Source organism: Choristoneura fumiferana, chromosome 22 (genome assembly GCF_025370935.1).
Source record: "Choristoneura fumiferana chromosome 22, NRCan_CFum_1, whole genome shotgun sequence".
NCBI lineage: Eukaryota > Metazoa > Arthropoda > Insecta > Lepidoptera > Tortricidae > Choristoneura > Choristoneura fumiferana.
In genome coordinates, this window is record NC_133493.1 from 619,097 (window position 1) to 638,332 (window position 19,236).

Consider the following 19,236-nt stretch of genomic DNA (forward strand, 5'->3'; position numbering starts at 1 on the left):
CGCAAGCGCGAGTGACCGAAGGCGGATTAGTTTCAATTACTTCCACTCGGGCGCCACGTCGCCGTATTGGTTAAGCTACATGCAACAAAAGATTTTCGGTGGTTTTACTATTAGGTTATTCTGTGGTTTTACTAAAAAAAAACAACAGGGTAAGTGTCTTCTGATGAGAGAAAAATGTTGATTAGTATTCTGATGTTACTATCAACGATACATTTTAATATTATTACTGGGCGCCCGAGCTTTGCTTTGCTTTGGCTAAAACTCGATAATAAGCGTTTTCCCAGAGATAAGACAGAGCTAGATCGATTTGTCATCCCCGAAAACCTTCACATACCAAATTTCATCGAAATGGTTAAAGCCGTTTCCGAGATCCCCGAAATATATGTAAAACATTTGGTTGGCTATTTATCGTAAGTTTTAGTTAATTTAATTTAATAGTAGTTTTAGTTCTTTGGATATTTTGTATTTTCTTAATATTTTTTAATAAATTATATATACAGCAGCAAAGTCAATTTAATACGAACGAAATGAGCAATTCTTGTATATACTCGTATATTATACATATATACTTACAATAATTGCTCGTTTCGTTCGTATTAGATTTGACTTTGCTGACTTTGCTGCTTTAATTTTTAAGTTATTAATTATACTACCGCCCGCCCACCCGCTAAATTATACAAAAATTCAAAGTTAAAAAAATAGATTTAACAGCTAATAAAATTGTTTCTTTCCTTCTTAAAATATTGTTTTTGAGTGTCACCCGCTTTGCCCAAGGCACATCCATAGCCGCTTTAGGCCACTATTCGGGCTAAGCGGGCTTTAGAAGAGGTTTTTTGTTTTTGTTATTTTACCAAAACTTGATAAGAAATACCCATAGCACTTGTTTTATTTTCACGTACGATAATAACCTACCAAATGTTTTAATAGTAGATTATTGTCGTGGCCTGGAAGTAGGCAATTGCTGGCTGAGTATGAGTATTAAACGGACGAGCTTGCGAGTCCGTATAATTCAAGAAATCAGAATAAACATTTTCTCAAAAATATATTGTAAAATTAATTTTATTCTAATATTTTTCTTATAGCTTTCCCTGCCATTTTTTCATTAAAAATAAACTGCAGGTGAATTTCCCACCGAAAAAACCACAATCTATTTCAGACCCAATAGAAAAGTCCGAGTTTCCAACAAAATATCTGATACGGTGCCAATATTTCCATGGCCTTTTTAACTTTAAAAAAAAATGTGATTGATTGCAGGCGCGCTAATTCATTATTGTCGAGCTAGCGCGCCTGCAATCGTTTTAACTTTTTAATTTTTCGCTGACCATAAACTATGCACTTCACCTTCTGATATGTAAATAATAATGTCAACTTTTACGGACATTTTTGAGAAAAATATCTTAACATAATTTGATCATTATTTCCCTTTTTGTACCTACTATATAGCTTACCCGCTTTAGGCCACCTTCCCCTATCGTTTCGGACCTAAGAGAGACATTTTCCAGTTTTTTCCTGATTATTCTTATCTTCGGCTTCAATACCATCAGATGAGCAGTCGGAGATGACTCACTGGCAGCAACTACTGACTGTTTTTCGCGTTAGATCCCAGCGACGGTAGCTCAGCGGTCATTCAGAGCGCCTAGCTGGTCACATTGGCATTACGAGGCGGTCGGAGGTTCAAATCCTTCCCGGGTCATCTTTTTGGGGGTACATAGTACGTCGAGTTAAATTTGACAGGCGATTAGAAACTAACCTACCTACCTGGGTGATCATTTATAGCCAAATTATCATCGTATAGGTAATGTCAAATATACATATATTTTTAGGGTTATGTACAAAAAAACACATATAAATATACATATAGTTTTAGGGTTATGTACAAAAAAACGGAACCTTTTTAGGATTACTCGTGCGTCTATCTGTCTGTCCGTCCGTCTGTCTCAGTCAATTTGCTCCGAATATTTTTTTAAAATAAGAATCCTTTTGGGGGACAAATAAGGAAATAGAAAAAGTTTACCAAACCTTATTGTGTTACACATCAAATTAAAGGGATCGTTACGAGGATCTCAAATATATTTTTGTTATTATTGTAGAATAAATAGTTTTGATTTTATTCATGAAAGCAGACGAAAATTGACCATTCCCATCTGATCTTGAATATATTTATATGTCTTAATTTTATTTATGTGAGTATATTTGTGTATCATTCCGCGAGTCACAGACGGTTCTGACAGAATATCAGCGCTGCAGGCGTTTAACGCCTCAGCATAATGCTGAGTCAGCGGCCGTTTCACTTTTGCGAGGACATACAAAATCATATATTTAATTTTTGTATTTCTTTTTTTTTGTTTTATTTGTGTTTGCTGTTGTTGTTTTTTAGTTTGGTTGTATTTGTGTGTCTTTGTGAATGTGAATAAATGTCTTCTATTCTATTCTATTCTATTCTATCTTCGAAACTACTGAGCCTAGGTACAGTTTCGAAAAAAAAATACAAAATATAGTTAATTGCTTTTAGATTACAGGAAAACCTAAGGGAATTCTATGAAAATAAAGTGGTAAACTCAATACAATACGTTCATTTACGGAAAATAGTTCACTATAACAACACTAGATAGCGCTAGTAGTAGTGAACTCTCGTCTTACTGTGAGAAGTTGAAATGTGATATTTTGTATTAATTCAAAAAGCACCGTTAAAATATTTATTAAAAAAATAGAGAAAAACATTTGACTTTGCAGTGTAGGAACCCTCTCCACGCGAGTTCAACTCGCATTGGCCAGTTTTTTTTACTCGACTACGGCAAAGCCAAAGGAGAGTAATGATTTTAGCAGTCTATGTATGTTTTCATAAGTAGGTACTTAATGTTTCCACCCAATACACCGTATCCATATCATGATCGTATATAGTATAGTATACATATACGTGTGTAGGTAAAAATAAGGGATGGGCCGAATATGCTTTTATATTCGGTATACGGGATATTCGGAAGTTTACCGAATATTTGTATTCGACCGAATATTCGGCTAAATCACCAAATGTTCGGCAAGGTGGTACTCATACTTTTTGTATTGAGCCGTGTATGAATTGAGTGTTAAATGTGTTATTTTTATGAGTATAGTGAGGCTTTATGCTTTTGTTACACTGTAGTTTTATTTTCAATAACAGCAAATAAAAAGATGGTTATCATTAAAAACAAAATCTTATAATAAAAATAATATGCTGATATAATTAATCAGGTCGTTATTGTGAGAAATTTTAGTTTTAATCAAGAGTTGCATGATTCAATTACAACATTTCAAACAATTAAATATATTTCTAGTTTCTAGTTAGAATAAATTATCCGAATATTCGGTTCGGTAAAAGTTTAAGTAAGTATTCGAGGAAACCTATGCTCGGCCCATCTCTAGTAAAAATATATTAATCGCATTGAAAAGTATGAGACTAATACGCCCACTAGCAACTTTCCTAACAATAGGCGACCAATAGGCATGTATGCGCTTGAAATCCCATTCCTGACACGTCCTATTACATTAAGGTCATGGTATGAGACGGTGCAGTGGGTAAAGACCTTTAGTCTAATATAACATCGCATACGTGAACCATTACATCACCCCCCCCTCCCCCAGCTTATATATGTCCCACTGCAGGACACAGGACTCCTCTCAGAATGAGAGGGCTTGGGCCGTAGTTCCCACGCGGGTCTAGTGCGGATTGGAACTTCACACACACTGTTGAATTGCTTCGCAGTTTGTGCAGGTTCCTCACGATGTTTTCCTTCTTCGTAAAGCTCGTGGTAAATTTCAAATGTAATTCCGCACATGAATTTCGAAAAACTCAGACGTGCGAGCCGGGGTTTGAACCCACTATCCTCTGCTTAAGAGGCCATAGTCAAACCACTCGGCCACCACGGCTTTAAACCATTACTTAACGGCAGTTGAACACCAATTCCGGGATTTTGGTTAATTCCCGTGGGAATTCCCGAAAATAACATCGTAAATTTCATACAGATACCCGCGCCAAATTTCATGCCTTTAATCCTAGCATTTGTGATTTATGACAAAATAAAAAAAAAATGATTTTATCCCGATCCCGCAGGAATATCGAGATAAATAAAAAAAAAGCGTCATCAGATGCAGTCGGAGATGACTCACTGGCAGCAACTAATGACTCTTTTTCAATCAGCTTCCAGCGACCCGGTAGCTCAGCGGTCAGAGCACCTAACTGAATTTTGTCTCGACGAGGTGGTCGGAGGTTCAAATCCTTCCCGGGTCATCTTTTAGTGGGTACAGTAGTACAGTCGAGTTAAATTTGTCAGCCGATTCAGTTCATTAATAGAAACTTACCTACCTGGTGATAATTTTTAGCCAAATCATCATCAATCAAGTAGTAATAATGTCAAATATGTATATGTCGGCGGCCGATCGTAAAATCCGCCAGATCACGAAATTCCTAGGCATATCGTGAAATGGCGCCATTTCATAATATACCTAAAAGTTGGCCAGGCATATCACGATGTGCCTGAAAAATAATACGGCAGATCGATTAGAACAACGCATTCGTAGATATTCCTAGCTCTATACCGGGCACATCGTGATAATGCGAAAAGAGAAAAAATTAGGTACCGAGCGAAGCGAGAGTTGTTAGTAGATATGAATTGCGACCACAATGCAGGAGCGAGCGATCGAAGCGAGCGTGCGCGGTAGCGGCCGGCGAAGTGTCAGAATCGATATGGCGGCGTTTCATAACATGCCTAGGAATAAACATAAACATCACGCCTGTATTCCGAAATGGGGTAGGCAGAGGCAGAGCACACGAAACGATACAAATTAAAAATTATTAAAAAAAATATTTTATAAAAAAACTTTTTTTGCATGTGGCTGTTAACACCTTGGTCTAAGACGAAGGTTTTACTTTATGCACAAGAGCATAAAAAGTCATTTTATGTCGCCTAGATCCAGCGTAAACACATACTTTACGAGCATCAGAAGGGAAAACATTTTTTATTGTATAGGTACCTACATAATTCTTTTTTCTAACAATTATTGCATAACTACCTAGCTCAATATTGTCAAGTTGTTGTAATTTTGTAAATTGCTTTTTATGAAATCCCTTGCCAATAATCCACATCTGATAATTCTTGCAATCAACTTCAACAACAAACAACAAGCAGCATAATCTACGTGACGTGACGTACCAATGACGTCAGTTATCAACTTCTAAACATATTTTCGTGAATCGGCCTCGTTCAGGCCAGGTTTAAGGCCGTGGCCTTCTCCACGGCCTCGCAGGAAGGACGGGGCCCTGAAGCAAGCCATGTCCTTGCTCCAAGGTTGGCAGTAAGGCCGAATAGGAAGGACTTTGCTACGGGATTACCCCAACTTTAAACCCTGTCGTAACAATCCTATAGTCTAAATTAAAGGACTTGTTTTGAATTGGAGATACGCCGTTTTGGAATGTGTGGTGATTTTTGCGATGGTAGTTCCTAAGGGAAAAGCGTTGGCGCCAGTGTCGCTGCAAATATGGAACGTGTTATCAAAAATAGTTTACCGGTGAATGTGTGTTTAACACATGTCAGTTCAAAGAAAACAAGTCATTTTACGCATTGTCTTTTGTGGTTACTGAAGTTTTTTTTTTTATACTAGACGGCTATTTATGGCGCTTTTTTTAATGAGGGTTTTCACAGAGGCGAAATATCGCTAGATGGCGTCACTATCGTGAGGTCCGATTGACGTTTGCTCGAGATTGGTTATAGTACATTGTGTCTTAAGGGCGGTAAATAAGGAATTACGAACGATAGTCTATTAGAAGCCCGAAGTCGAAGACTGAGGGCTTTAATGAGTCGATGTTCGTAATTCTAGTACCGCCGTGCGACCACAATGTTTTCATCACATTTGTGAGTAATTTTATATTTCTAAAAGAAAAAATATAATTGTTCCAAATATTGGCGATGTCATAGGCTGCGCTCTTGGCAGCGCCGCCCTCCCCCTCCCTCAGCATGTGCCTGAGCCGCGTGTGCATGTGGTCCTGCTGCTGCACCATGCGCTGCGCCATCAGTACGGGCACGGACTCATTGACCGTCCTTGGGCTTCATGAAATGAAAATGTGTACGCGCAATGACACTTTTACCGACCACGGGCTTCATGACAAGCACATTAAGGTCGAGAGTTTTATTTGGGGGGTTGCAACCAAGGTAGCCTGCATGTTATGACACTGTTTACGAGCAAGTGTGATGAAAAATAACTAAATGAGCCATTCGCAAGCAAACGTCCAACGTCAAACGGATCTCACGATACTAACGCCATCTAGCGATATTTCGCCTCTGTGAAAACCCTCATTACATAGGTAAATGATAATGAAGGTTTCCAGGACAGGCGAAACATCGCTACTCGCTAGATGGCGTTAGTATTCAAGTCAGTTTGACGATACGACTTTGCAAGCGATTGGTTCATTTATTTAACCAATCACAATCCGTAAATTTTAATGTTAAAGTTATCAAACGTACTTTATGATACTAGCGCTAACTAGCCAGTCATTGTATTGCAACACTTGCAAATTACTTTTTTTTTTTGTACAATAAATATACAAAAAACTTTCAAAAGAATTTGTTGGAAATTAGTAGCCAACACGACTTTTTACGCTTTCAAATGGAATTTTCAAATGATTTTCAATATTAGTCTTCTTCGGTGTCATACTAAATGAAGGATTACTTTACCACTAAACTACATATATAATAGTTATGAGTTATGAGCTAAATATATAAGATCCCCAAACACTGAATAGATTAAAATGCGTTACAAATTCATGATTTTCATTTAAGTATTGAGAACAGCGCCATCTGTACTTAGTTGTATACACTATTATCTCTAATAGTTTGCCTGCAATGTAGCTGTAGATGTCTAGGTCAGTGTGTCATTATTAAATTTATAGAGGGCGCTGAAAACGCAAAATAATTGCTGCTAGAGCATTTTATACGCTTACACAAGCTTTAAATATTTATTCTTGAGTATTAAATTAAAAGAATTCAAGTCAGTTCAGAAAAACATTCAGGAACAAATTTATCTTTTTTATTTCAGAAAAAAAAAACGTTTACATTGCTGTCATGGCAACAATAAATTTGACAGGTGATGAGTGAAGTTAATAAATAATAAATCAAATACTAAAATGTGTTTATAAGAAGTATCCAAGATTCGCGCTATTAGGGTCATCGTTCATCCACCATTACCTCTCATATTTCGTTTTCTAGAATTTTTGTACCGTACAACGGCAAAAACTACTAGACACTGGCAAAATTGTCCTCAAATGGACAGAGCCATATTTTTTTAAATTAACAACAATAAAACGCTATTAGAAACTTGCAGTAATGTGCACAATCCTCAAGACGTTATACGTAGGTTTCAATTTCTTTAAAAAACACCTTGCCGTTACCTATTATTCTTCAAAATCGTATGATTTCAAAAGAATGGTAAAGAAACTGTAAGCGCCCCTCAGAATCTAAAACAAAAACATCAAGTCATAATTTTGTTTCATGCAAAATCATCACACCTACATATCGCAGAATAGTCACTTCACTTCGCATAATTTTGTAAAACAGATTAATACTTTAACATATAATTTGGCATAATATTATATAACATAAGGCAGAATATTCGGTGGCGCGATCATGTTGTTGTTGTTTGTCTAATTTTTTACTTCGTTAATTTTTTTTAATGATTTGGGCGTTATTTTGCAAAGCTCTGTTTTAATAAATGAATCCTTTCACATTTATGAATTGAAACAATTAATTTGCTTACCCGCGTCCTTTATGATAGATATACATACGTGCCGCTTATGCAAGATATACTTAAGTACGTGTTCAAGCAGTTTCTCCACCTCCACACTGTAAAAACATATCACACAAACCCATCTATTACCACCATCACACTATTGTTTCGAACTCAACCGGAGCTCATCTTCAGAGCAACACAGCTGTACACCATGCTACTAGATGTTAGACTAAACTGTAGCTAAGCTCTGAATGAGTTCGAAACGCGTCAGTTTAGTGTGGTGGTGGTGATAGATGGGTTTGTGTGATTTGTGTGTGTTCTTACAGTGTGGAGGTGGAGGAACTGCATGAACACGCATATATCTTGTATAGGTAAACGTAGCTATCATAAGGTCGCGTGTGAGCAAATTGATTGTTTTAGTTCATTAATAATAGACCTCCGCACTAGGTAGCCAATTCTAAAATAAAAAGTTCTGCCAAACAACTAAGTATTATGCGAACTGTAGTTATATCAAGTAAACATTATGCCAAATGACCATTCAACAAAAAATGACTCAGCGACACGTATGCTAATTAAATTTCGAACAGTAAAAGTAATGTCATATACATGAGATAATTTCCTTACGCTTATGAATGTGGGCATAACCAATTCAACGAATGGTCCCGCGGAGAAGACGACTGTCTTTTTGTACTGCATCATGAGGAGTATCAGGTCCTTGCGGTGGACTGCCTCGAGCCACCAGCAACTTTCGTACGGACCCAGGGAAAGATCTTGACTCTAAAACATAGGTAGATAGATAATAAAAACGGTTTGTTGTAGGTACTGTAACATAACAAACAAAAAGTTGGAAAACCCCCGACATTGTCACTTCAAAGTTCAATATCTGAAAAACGGCTGAACCGATTTTGATAAAACATGTTTAAGAACCATCGCTAGAAAACCTGCTTTCAAATACAAAAATCGTATTCAAATCTGTTCACCCGTTTAAGAGCTACGGTGCCACAGACAGACAACCATAGCGGTCAAATTTATAACACCCCTCTTTTCGCGTCGGGGGTTAATTACTTAAAAATTGAGAAAAATAGATAGTAACTAAAAGTTGCTGCTTGCTTTTGTAAGGGAAAATGCATAGACCAACCAAAATCACCCAGCTTAAGGTCATCATTGAAGGAAACCAGTATGTTTTCCGGCTTTGTAGGTACTATATCCCTGTGGTCGTATAAGAAGCCGAAGCCGAAGCCGTGGTGGCGTAGTGGTTTGACCTATCGCCTCTTAAGCAGAGGGTCGTGGGTTCGAACCCCGGCTCGCACCTCTGAGTTTTTCAAAATTGCGCGGAATTACATTTGAAATTTACCACGAGCTTTGCGGTAAAGGAAAACATCGTGAGGAAACCTGCACAAACCTGCGCAGCGATTCAATGGTGCGTGCGAAGTTCCCAATCCGCACTGCGCCCGCGTGGGAACTATGGCCCAAGCCCTCTTGTTCTGAGAGGAGGCCTGTGCCCAGCAGTGGGACGTGTATAGGCTGGGATGATGATGATGGTGATATCCCTGTGGACCACATGACATAACTCACGCTATAGAAGACCTCGTTGCTGTGCCAGCAGTAAAGGAAAAGCTGGGCGACCCCAAACAAAAAGTATTCAGCGGTTAGGATCATTTGCGTGGCGCTTTTTTCAGTCTGCAAAACAACTGATATAGTTAATGGGTTTAGTTACTGTTCCACCACCCATTGATTAATTTTATATGGCGGATAAATGTGATGCCGTCTCCGTCTATTCGAATAAAACGAACAGAGACGGCATCGCATTTATCCGTCAAATATTTAATACTTAAATGGATGGTGAAACAGGTTAGTGTCCCAAAAAATCTAATTGGTTCGTCAGATTATCAAAAAAACATTGGACACGTATGTTATCTTCTGTCAATTAAACAAAACAAATAAATAAATCCATATAGGTACTAATATTATAAATGCGAAAGTGTGTTTGTGTGTTTGTCCGTCTTTCACGCCGTAACGGAGCGACGGATCGACGTGATTTTTGGCATAGAGATAGTTTATGGGCCCAAGAGTGACATAGGCTACTTTTTATCTCGGAAAACGCACAGTTCCCGAGGGAACGGCGCGCGATAACCGAATACCACGCGGGCGGAGCCGCGAGCAAAAGCTAGTATACAAATAAATATGTTTCGTAGTTTACAAATTATCTATTCATGTAGTTTTTATATAGTTAATAGTGGGTAGTATATATTTATAGAGCGGTCAGAGGGTCACCAACGGTGCTGGCTGAATAATTATTCGTGATAGACTTTTATATTCTTTAAAAACGAACAAAACATGTTTATTATAGTATATTTTTATCGAGGGACTAAAAATAGCAATATATACCCGAGGTGGTTAGCCACCGGAGCTTTAGCGAGGGTGTCTATTTATCCGAGGGTTTATATTGACTTTTAGTCTCGAGGTTAAAACTCTATTTTTCACTTCGATTGCGAGAAAATGCTTTCTGTGAAAGAATTCATGCGTTTCTTATTCCTCCAGTCCAGAACTTTCATACGTTTTTTAATAAATCTTTCTAGATTTCGGCGGCAAAAGATTATCAATTATGTCGTTTGCTCTTTGCTCGGCATCATAATTTCTACTATCACTTAACGACATTGTGAGAATAATCAATTTATTTTAATCGTTTATGATTTACGCTCTACAACAATTTCAAAGTTTTCGCGGTAAGTATTTTTTTCCAACCAGACACTAGATATAACAAAATCGCATAAGCAAAATGGTCCATACACAAACTGGAATGAATAGAATGGCGCTACCTTCTGTGCGGAAAAAGCATAGAACTAAGACCACGTAGACTAAGAACGTAACATTTTCGTCAAGAAAATGGTCCACACACAATCTTATTTTATGCCGAAAACAAAGCAAGTACTGGCTGTTTGAGTTTATCTAAGTCTCGAAGTAAATAAAAAAATAATTACTTTTACTCCCTAGGGACTAAAGTACTCACTTTACTCCCGCCTCGTAAGGCTATATTGACCTACTTTTAGAGCATGAGAAGTGAAAACGGTTTTTAAAGAAAATAAAAGCCCCCATTGCTGAACTATGACGTCTATGACGCGCATCATCTTTGTCATTTTTGTTTTATTGACAAAAAGAAAAAGAATTAACAAAAAATGTAAGTGACCAAAAAACCTTGAAAATATTTTTCTACTAGTTTGGAGTCGGTGCACCAGGCACGAGCCAGCAGGAGTGAAACTATAATCGTCTAGACCTCACTTCCATGAACTATATGTACCTACCTACTATCAAGGTTTTTGCAGTCGGTTCAAATTTGTTAAAAAAAAACCATTTGTGTTAAGTTACTCTATGCCATTTATCTCGAAACACCTACAATTAAAAAAAAATGTTTGTTTCGCTAATTCAGTAATCTTAGTTGATTTCTAACTCAACACTGGTAATTTAATCTTTGTTCTGCCATTTTGTTTGTGGATGAATAAAGCTATTTTTTATTCTATTCTTGTAAAAATAAGTATGTTCTTACCATGATTTGAATAGAAGTTACGCAAAGCATGATAGAACACACGGTGACATAGAGCAGCATACAGGGAGACAGACAGGAGTTGAAAAGTTTCGCGAACCTGTCGTAGAAGCAAGAGAAATTAGTCTTTATTACACATATCATTTTTAATACAAGCTTTTTTCGCAAAATGTTGTTTATGTAGACTGTACTTGCATTGTCGTCTAAACTACATCCGTGCCAAATTTCAAGTCGATGTCATTAACTATTGAGGGGTCTGTCTTGCGGAAATGGTCTTTGCTGGATGACCAGCATTTCACTATCAGATTTATAGTATTATGTAATGTCCGCGGACCGGTAGACGAGCTGTCGGTAGGCCTCCAACAAGATGGAGCGACGACTTGGTTAAGATCGCGGGATCGCGGTGGATGCGGAAAGCACAAGACCGGTCTGAGTGGAGAGCCTTGGGGGAGGCCTATGTCCAGCAGTGGACGTCTTTCGGCTGACATGATGATGATAGTTATATGGGTGTGAGACCTGGACCACGACACAAAAGGATAAGCAAAGTTTGGAAGCGTTCGAAATATGGTGCTGGCGGAGAATGGAGAAAGTTAGTTGGACAGAAAAAGTCACCAATGAAGAGGTTTTGGAAAGAGTGGAAGAAAAGAGAACATTAATAGAAACAATAGAGAATCGGAGAGGGAAAATGGTTGGTCATCTTATACGACACGATGAGTTCATAAATGTCATCTTAGAAGGAAAAGTGGAAGGGAAGCGAAAAAAGAGGGAGACCGAGAATTGATTATACAAAGTAAATAAAAGAGAAGGCAGCCGTCATGTCGTATAAGGAGGTTAAGGAGGCAGCTTTGAGTAGAGAGAAGTGGAGTCATTCATCGGTTACACCGACAAGAGTTTAACTCTTAAATAAGAAAGAAAACATTCAAGTCAATCTGACCTCAAATAACTTAGCAACATCATCGTCAATACATCAGCCGTAGAAATCCATACTGTTGGATATAGGCCTCCCACATGATCATTTCCCATCAGATGTCCCACTTCCTCGTTTGCCTCCTTCTCACAATAAAAAAAAAACATAGACCTTCAGTTGCTTCGGTTGGCCTATATCCACCTTGAACCCGCGGCTTTAACTCAGGAAATCAGATTAAAGTCCTTAACTTACTTCATCATTTCCTGATGTCTCTCGTGACACCTTTTCAGCCTCCTCTTAGCTTCTTCCACTCCCACAGGTTCCCCCTCACTCCCAAATATCTTCGAGCTATCCTGCCTCAACAATTTCATCTCCCCTTTGAAAAACACCATTATCACTATAGCTGTTGCATCATAACCAGAGAGCCAAGCAACGGCCATAAGAGCAGCAAAAATTTGGTAAGCAGATGCAAAAATGTAGCCAGCTAGTGTTCTTTTGTCCCAAGGTACCCATGAATTCACGACCGCAAGATAATCCTCGTCTCCATTGCGAATATTCTCCCTGTACATTGGTGACAGAATGTACTTCAAGATCGGTGACACGATCACAAATAAGCAAGTTAGTATTTCTAGAGACCAATTTATATATGTAACCTTCCGGCAATAGCTGGTTGTGTGACTGATTATCCTGTGGTTCACTTTGTCGTTGCTCAATCTCTGTTCCAAGTCGGCTTTGGTTACATAATCGAGGATGTCTTTCCAATATTTGCTCCACGCAAGGAACGAAAGCGCTTTAGCCATATTCACTGTCCCCAACATAGTAGTTTTTAGGTTATTATAAAGCAATGATTTGTCGGATTTTATATACCATACATCAATGTATTGGGTGATAACGAATAGTGATTGAAATGCATGGAGGATTATGTAAATAATTCTCCATTTCATACTTTCCGGTAAAAGTAGTCCTACGAATTTTAAGCATTTAATATTCGGACCCAGGAGAGGAGCTCTGGGATCCTCGAATTTGCTCAAATAGTTCTTTAACATTTTGAAAATAAGAACGACCAATTTACGGCGATGCTTTAGCAGAATGTTCGCAGTTCACGTACTGCAGACTTATGAGGTTATGAAAATAAAAATGCGACATTCATTTTTTAGCTCCTTTGTTTTGCTTAATAGTGCTGGGACATGGTATTATTAAATATTTGTCAATAATTCCAATATTTATTGAATCAGGCGTTACTTTGCGGAGGTCCATATCAATGAACTAAAAGAATTTCCTTGCTCACGTCACTTTAGTCTAACAACTGGTAGCATGGTGTACGGTTGTGTCACTCTGAAGATGAGCTCTGGTTGAGTTCGCAACGCGTCAGTGTAGTGTGGTGGTGGTGATAGATGGGTTTGTGTGATTTGTGTGTGTTCTTACAGTGTGGAGGTGGAGGAACTGCACGAACACGCATATTTTGCATAAGCTTAGCTATCGTAAGGTCGCGGGTGAGCAAGGATTTTTTTTTAGTTCATGAGACAAATGGCGCAAGCAGCTGGCTTTTACGGTTCACTAGTTGTATTATACATTTGGATCACATCACTAGTTTATAATTGCAACGATTTTCACCAAGTGTTGATTGACAGTATTAGCGAACAGATAATTTTGTCACCGTGCCCTTCTACGATGTTTTAAATACATATATTTTTTAAATCTTAACCCTATACTAAGCTTGATAGAGCCGGTTTTGCTATGATCAAGCTTTGTGCTAAAGTCTTTTTGCTGCTTGACTTTGCTGTAGTAATTAAACTGCAACTCAAGCTGTAATTAAAATAAAAATAAATCGTAACGTACTTTATTTTTTAATGTGAGATTTTATAAACAAAAATTGCACATGTCCAAGATACTTAAAAAAGCCGTGGCGGCCTAGTAAAAAAGCCGTGGTGGCCTAGTGGTTTGACCTATCGCCTCTCAAGCAGAGCGTCGTGGGTTCAAACCCCGGCTCGCACCTCTGAGTTTTTCTAAATTCATGTGCGGAATTACATTTGAAATTTACCACGAGCTTTGCGTTGAAGGAAAACATCGTGAGGAAACCTGCACTAACCTGCGAAGCAATTCAATGGTGCGTGTGAAGTTCCCAATCAGCACTATGGCCCAAGCCCTCTTGTTCTGAGAGGAGGCCTGTGCCCAGCAGTGGGACGTATATAGGCTGGGATGGAAGATACTTACGAGTAATATCGCTAATTTATCATTTTGTACAGTCCGTGGTCCGTTTAGGAGAGAAATCGAAGTATTTGTTTTTCCATACAAACTCATCCACTTAGGCCTTTTGCAAATTATAAGAACACGTCATGGTGTCTCAACGGAGCTGGTCTTATTCCACCAGCTCCTTTCTTCCACTCCACAAGTCGACTAGAAGTAGATGTCTTCACCCAAATTTCCGGCTTTCCCAAAAAATGGCGGCGAGCAGCGGGCTGTCACCGAGTGGTCTACTCGAAGTCCACGCGTTACAACCTCGCGAGGCGATCCGGTGACGCTACGGAGTTGATGTAGTGAGCGCATACCCATACAAATCCATATGATGAATACTAACCGCTCAGGCGAGGCGGTGCGGTCAGATGCCGTAGCTGTAAATGAGCTTGTGACCTTTACGTTGTCAGCATCCCTAAAATTCGCCCAAAGCTGAGCTGAGGCACGTTGAGGAGTGGCTTCTGTGTTCCCTGATCTCTACAATCTGACCGTTTTTAGGGTTCCGGAGCCAAAATGGCAAAAACGGAACCCTTATAGTTTCGCCATGTCTGTCTGTCTGTCCGTCCGCGGCTTTGCTCAGGGACTATCAATGCTAGAAAGCTGTAATTTTGCACGGATATACATATAAACTATGGCAACAAAATAGTACAATAACCGGTAAGTGGGAAAATTTGAAAAATTCAGGACTGTAGTAAATACTTATATCAAACTTTCAAGAAACTATAACGGTTAAGTTTGCTTGAGAATTATTAGTAGTTTAAGAGTAAATAGCAGCCTAAGGTATAAAATATACCTAAACTATGGAAGATTCCGTATAAAATACGAAATTCTTAGAAAAATATTACTGAATTTTTTCGTAATGCCTACGGAACCCTACTTCGGGCGTGTCCAACACGCTCTTGGCCGGTTTTAAATCTAGGGTTAAAGGGAATTTTATCTACTTTGATAATTTGAGGTAAATGTGTGACGTAATATACGGATCCTAGATCTAATGTTCCGGGAAAGCGAAGACGCGGGTAGACACTAGTAATATCTAAATGTAAACATCGTTGTGTACAAGTTGGCCGGCCGCCTACGCCGCGCTATTTGCGGCCTGCGCGTGCGCCGGTCCGCGGTGACATGCGCAGTACACGCCGCGGCGGCAGTGGCTCGTTACAGGCTATCCATAAAGTCTGACAAGGCAGAGGTTCCCAAACTTATTTCGTCTAACGTCCACTTTTAAAATCAGTTATTTTCTAGCGCCATTTTTTCACCTTAAAAACCTCAATAACAATAAGGTGCTAGAAAATTAGGTGCGTATATTTTCAGGGTATGTAATTAATAACCTAAGCATCAATTATACACATAAATTATTTAAGTATTGTGTGGCAATTTTTTTTTGTTTCATACAAAAATACCATTCCGTCCAAAAATAATCATCCTTGCAGTAACATTAACTGTATTTGTTTTAATTTAATTTAATTGAAACTAATTAACAACGATGCAAATAATCGATCCTCAAAATATCCGCATCTGATTTTCTAGCAATGAAGTCTACCCTAATGGTTAATGGTTAGTCTCGCCTAATGAAGGCACAAAGGTGAAGATGTTTTCTGGACCCCTTACCGCCCCCCTCTAGGCCGCCAGCGCCCACAAGGGGACGTTATCGCCCACTTTGGGAAAGACTGCACTAAAGCATGATTTCCACGAAACAGCTCGCATCACTAGCTCGGATCGAAAAGAATTTTACAATCTTTAAACAATACTAAAGTTTTAAGGTTTAAGATTATTTATTTCTCATAAGATTTACAATCACTTACTGAGAAAACATATTTTTCTTAAGAACTAATTAAATGCGCAAACGGTCATGCTAACAAAATCAAAGTGGGTAGAAGATAAATCAATCTTATACAATCCTTTTCCTAAAATATCCTTTGTGTTTAAAACATCCTACCAAACACCAAAATATCTATAGGGTGATTCCGGTGTCATGAGCAAAAGTGAAAGGGGTGATGGGGAGATTCACACTGAGCAACTTTTACTATGGGGGTTACGAAATTGCAAAAAAAAAACAAAAAAAACATTTAACTGACCGACTAATTATATATTTGTAGAAATGTATCCTACTATAGTACAAGTAAGCGTCTACCTCACCAAATATAAGTATACGAATTATTTTTAAAATTGTTACCAATCTAATAATTAACAAACTAAGCAAAGCGAATTTGTTAGATACTTAAAGCATTCTTAATCAACCAATAATGCGCTAATAAATAAAATACACTGATTCATATCGTATTTAATTTACATAATTGCACCACAGTATGCAACAAAGTTCCATAGTGATAGTAATAGTGAATGGTTCAAAAGTCAAATTAATCAGAAATGTGGTAAACAGCTATACTTTTATCTTAGAGGGCAAAATATGAGGTATATACATGGTACCCAGAACTAAAGATGATTATCCATCCATACTAATATTATAAATGCGAAAGTCTGTGTGTTTGTATATTATATGTATGTTTGTCCGTCTTTCACATCGAAACGGAGCGACGGATCGACGTGATTTTTGGCATAGAGATAGTTTATGGGTCAGAGAGTGACATAGGCTACTTTTTATCCCGGGAAAATGCACAGTTCCCGAGGGAACAGCGCGCGATAAACTAATTCCACGCGGGCGTAGCTGCGGGAAAAAGCTAGTAATACATATTAATAGGAGTTGAAACGTTACTGGAGCTAAGAACGTGACCGGCCATAACACTAAGAAGCCATAATTATTTATTTTCCCAGCTTATAGTGAGAAGTAAATTAGTGAAAAACTAAGTTATTGTAGAGATGGTGATTTATTGAATCAGTTTAATTTGTTGGAACTAAATCATTCTTTATCGGACTCCGATTCGTATGAAGTGTTACATTATTGTGGCAAGGGGTTCGTCTCGATGTTTTAGAATGCATGGAGATAATAGATACAACAGTATGGGTCTATTATTAATGAGCAGGTAAATTTAGTTTCATCTCCCTTGCTACGGCTTGGATCTAATTTCAGCAATGGTAGTTAATAAAACATGCCTTGACAGTAAATAAATAAAAAATCAAGGTAGTTAAGGACGGTTAAAAAAAATTTATTAATAATTGTGGGTAGTTTTGTTTTGTTTCATAAAACGTATGTGGGTACTTGGGGAGTTACAGTGACAAGTTAAAACGGTGGTTGTGGTTCGTTAGTCTAACAACTGGTAGCATGGTGTACGGTTGTGTCACTCTGAAGATGAGCTCTGTTTGAGTTCGAAACGCGTCAGTGTAGTGTGGTGGTGGTGATAGACGGGTTTGTGTGATTTGTGTGTGTTCTTACAGTGTGGAGGTGGAGGAACTGCATGAACACGCATATTTTGCATAAGCTTAGCAATCGTAAGGTCGCGGGTGAGCAAGGAAATTATTTTAGTTCGTAGAGATGGTGGTTCAAGAAGATGTCACTGCGTTAATGAGTTCCGTAATCGACTGAAACATAGGAAAACGTGAAAATACGTATGCTTGTTGACAGCGGTAGAGGCGAAAAAGTGAAGTCATTGTGAAAGACAATTTACAATATAATCATCATCATCATGTCAGCCGAAAGACCACTGCTGGACATAGGCCTCCCTTGTGTTTTCCGCATACACCGCGATCCCGCGTTCTTAACCAGGTCGTCGCTCCATCTTGTTGGAGGCCTACCGACAGCTCGTCTCCCGGTCCGCGGACGCCATTCGAGAACCTTCTGACCCCATCGGCCATCAGTCCTGCGACCAATGTGCCCCGTCCACTGCCACTTCAGTTTCGCAATTCTTCAGGATAAGTCGGTAACTTTAGTTCCACTGTGGATATCAAGATGTCCACAAACTTACAAATCTTACAATATAATACAATACAAATATGCTTTAACAAAAGCTACAAATCAACACAGTGAAAAAGCAAAAAAAAACCGGCCAAGAGCGTGTCGGACATGACCGAAATAGGGTTCCGTAGCCATTACGAAACAATTAAGTAATAGTTTTCTAAGGATTTCGTATTTTGTACGGAATATTCCAAGTTTAGGTATATTTTATACCTTTTATAGGCTGCTATTTACTTCGAAACTACTAATAATTCTCAAGCAAACTTAGCCGTTATAGTTTTCCTTGTAAGTTTTATACACTTACTACCATCTTGAATTTTATCAAATTTTTCCACTCACCGGTTTAGATTTTAGAGGGGGGGGGGCTCGATTTTAATGAAAACTTGCACTTTAAAGCTGAATATTTCGCAAAAAAATCACTGAATAGAAAAATCGTCTTAGCAAACCCCTAATGGTTTTAAAAGAACTATCCAACGATACCCCACACTATAGGGTTGGATGAGAAAAAAAATTACCCCCACTTTGCGTCTGTGGGAGGTACAGTTTTACGAATATATGTTACATATTAGTCATACATTTTAATAATACTAAATCATGTAAATCATAAACTCGGATGCAACAAAAATGAATGGCGGTACTGGTGCAATCAATGTAATAACTATTAAAAAAACAATACGATAGTTGATTAATTAAAAACATTACTTGAAATGAAATAGCAGATTTAATCTTAACACGTCATAATAAATCAAACAATTTTCTTATATTTAAATTAGTCAATAACTATTATATTTACAAACAGACGTATTGCTTATAGTTATGGACTTAATTATCATTACCTAAGTACCTACTTATGTTAATACTCGTAGATGTCGAACGCCCATACATACAATTACGTTTTTTTTTTCAATTATCAATTATGTGTGAATGGCATAATGACATAGAAAATGG

The 19,236-nt window shown here is 38.1% G+C and overlaps 1 protein-coding gene across 1 annotated transcript; it reads right to left on the reverse strand.

Annotated features, from left to right (window-relative positions):
* Nucleotides 1-7,193: 7,193 nt before the first annotated feature.
* Nucleotides 7,194-13,305, reverse strand: LOC141440466 (odorant receptor 30a-like). The gene is made up of 5 exons (XM_074104982.1): nt 12,459-13,305; nt 11,303-11,399; nt 9,334-9,438; nt 8,383-8,535; nt 7,194-7,486 (listed from the first exon to the last, which is right to left on the reverse strand). Exons 1-5 carry the CDS (start codon nt 13,250-13,252, stop codon nt 7,424-7,426), a joined length of 1,212 nt encoding a protein of 403 aa, XP_073961083.1. The 5' UTR covers nt 13,253-13,305; the 3' UTR covers nt 7,194-7,423.
* Nucleotides 13,306-19,236: the final 5,931 nt, after the last annotated feature.

Coding starts and splice junctions, on each gene's coding strand:
- LOC141440466 (XM_074104982.1), bottom strand. CDS start 13,252: ATGTTAAAGAACTATTTGAGCAAATTCGAGGATCCCAGAGCTCCTCTC. Junction 9,439..11,302: donor TAACTTCTATTCAAATCATG/GTAAGAACATAC, acceptor GTTGTTTTGCAG/ACTGAAAAAAGCGCCACGCA. Junction 8,536..9,333: donor GCAACGAGGTCTTCTATAGC/GTGAGTTATGTC, acceptor CCTATGTTTTAG/AGTCAAGATCTTTCCCTGGG.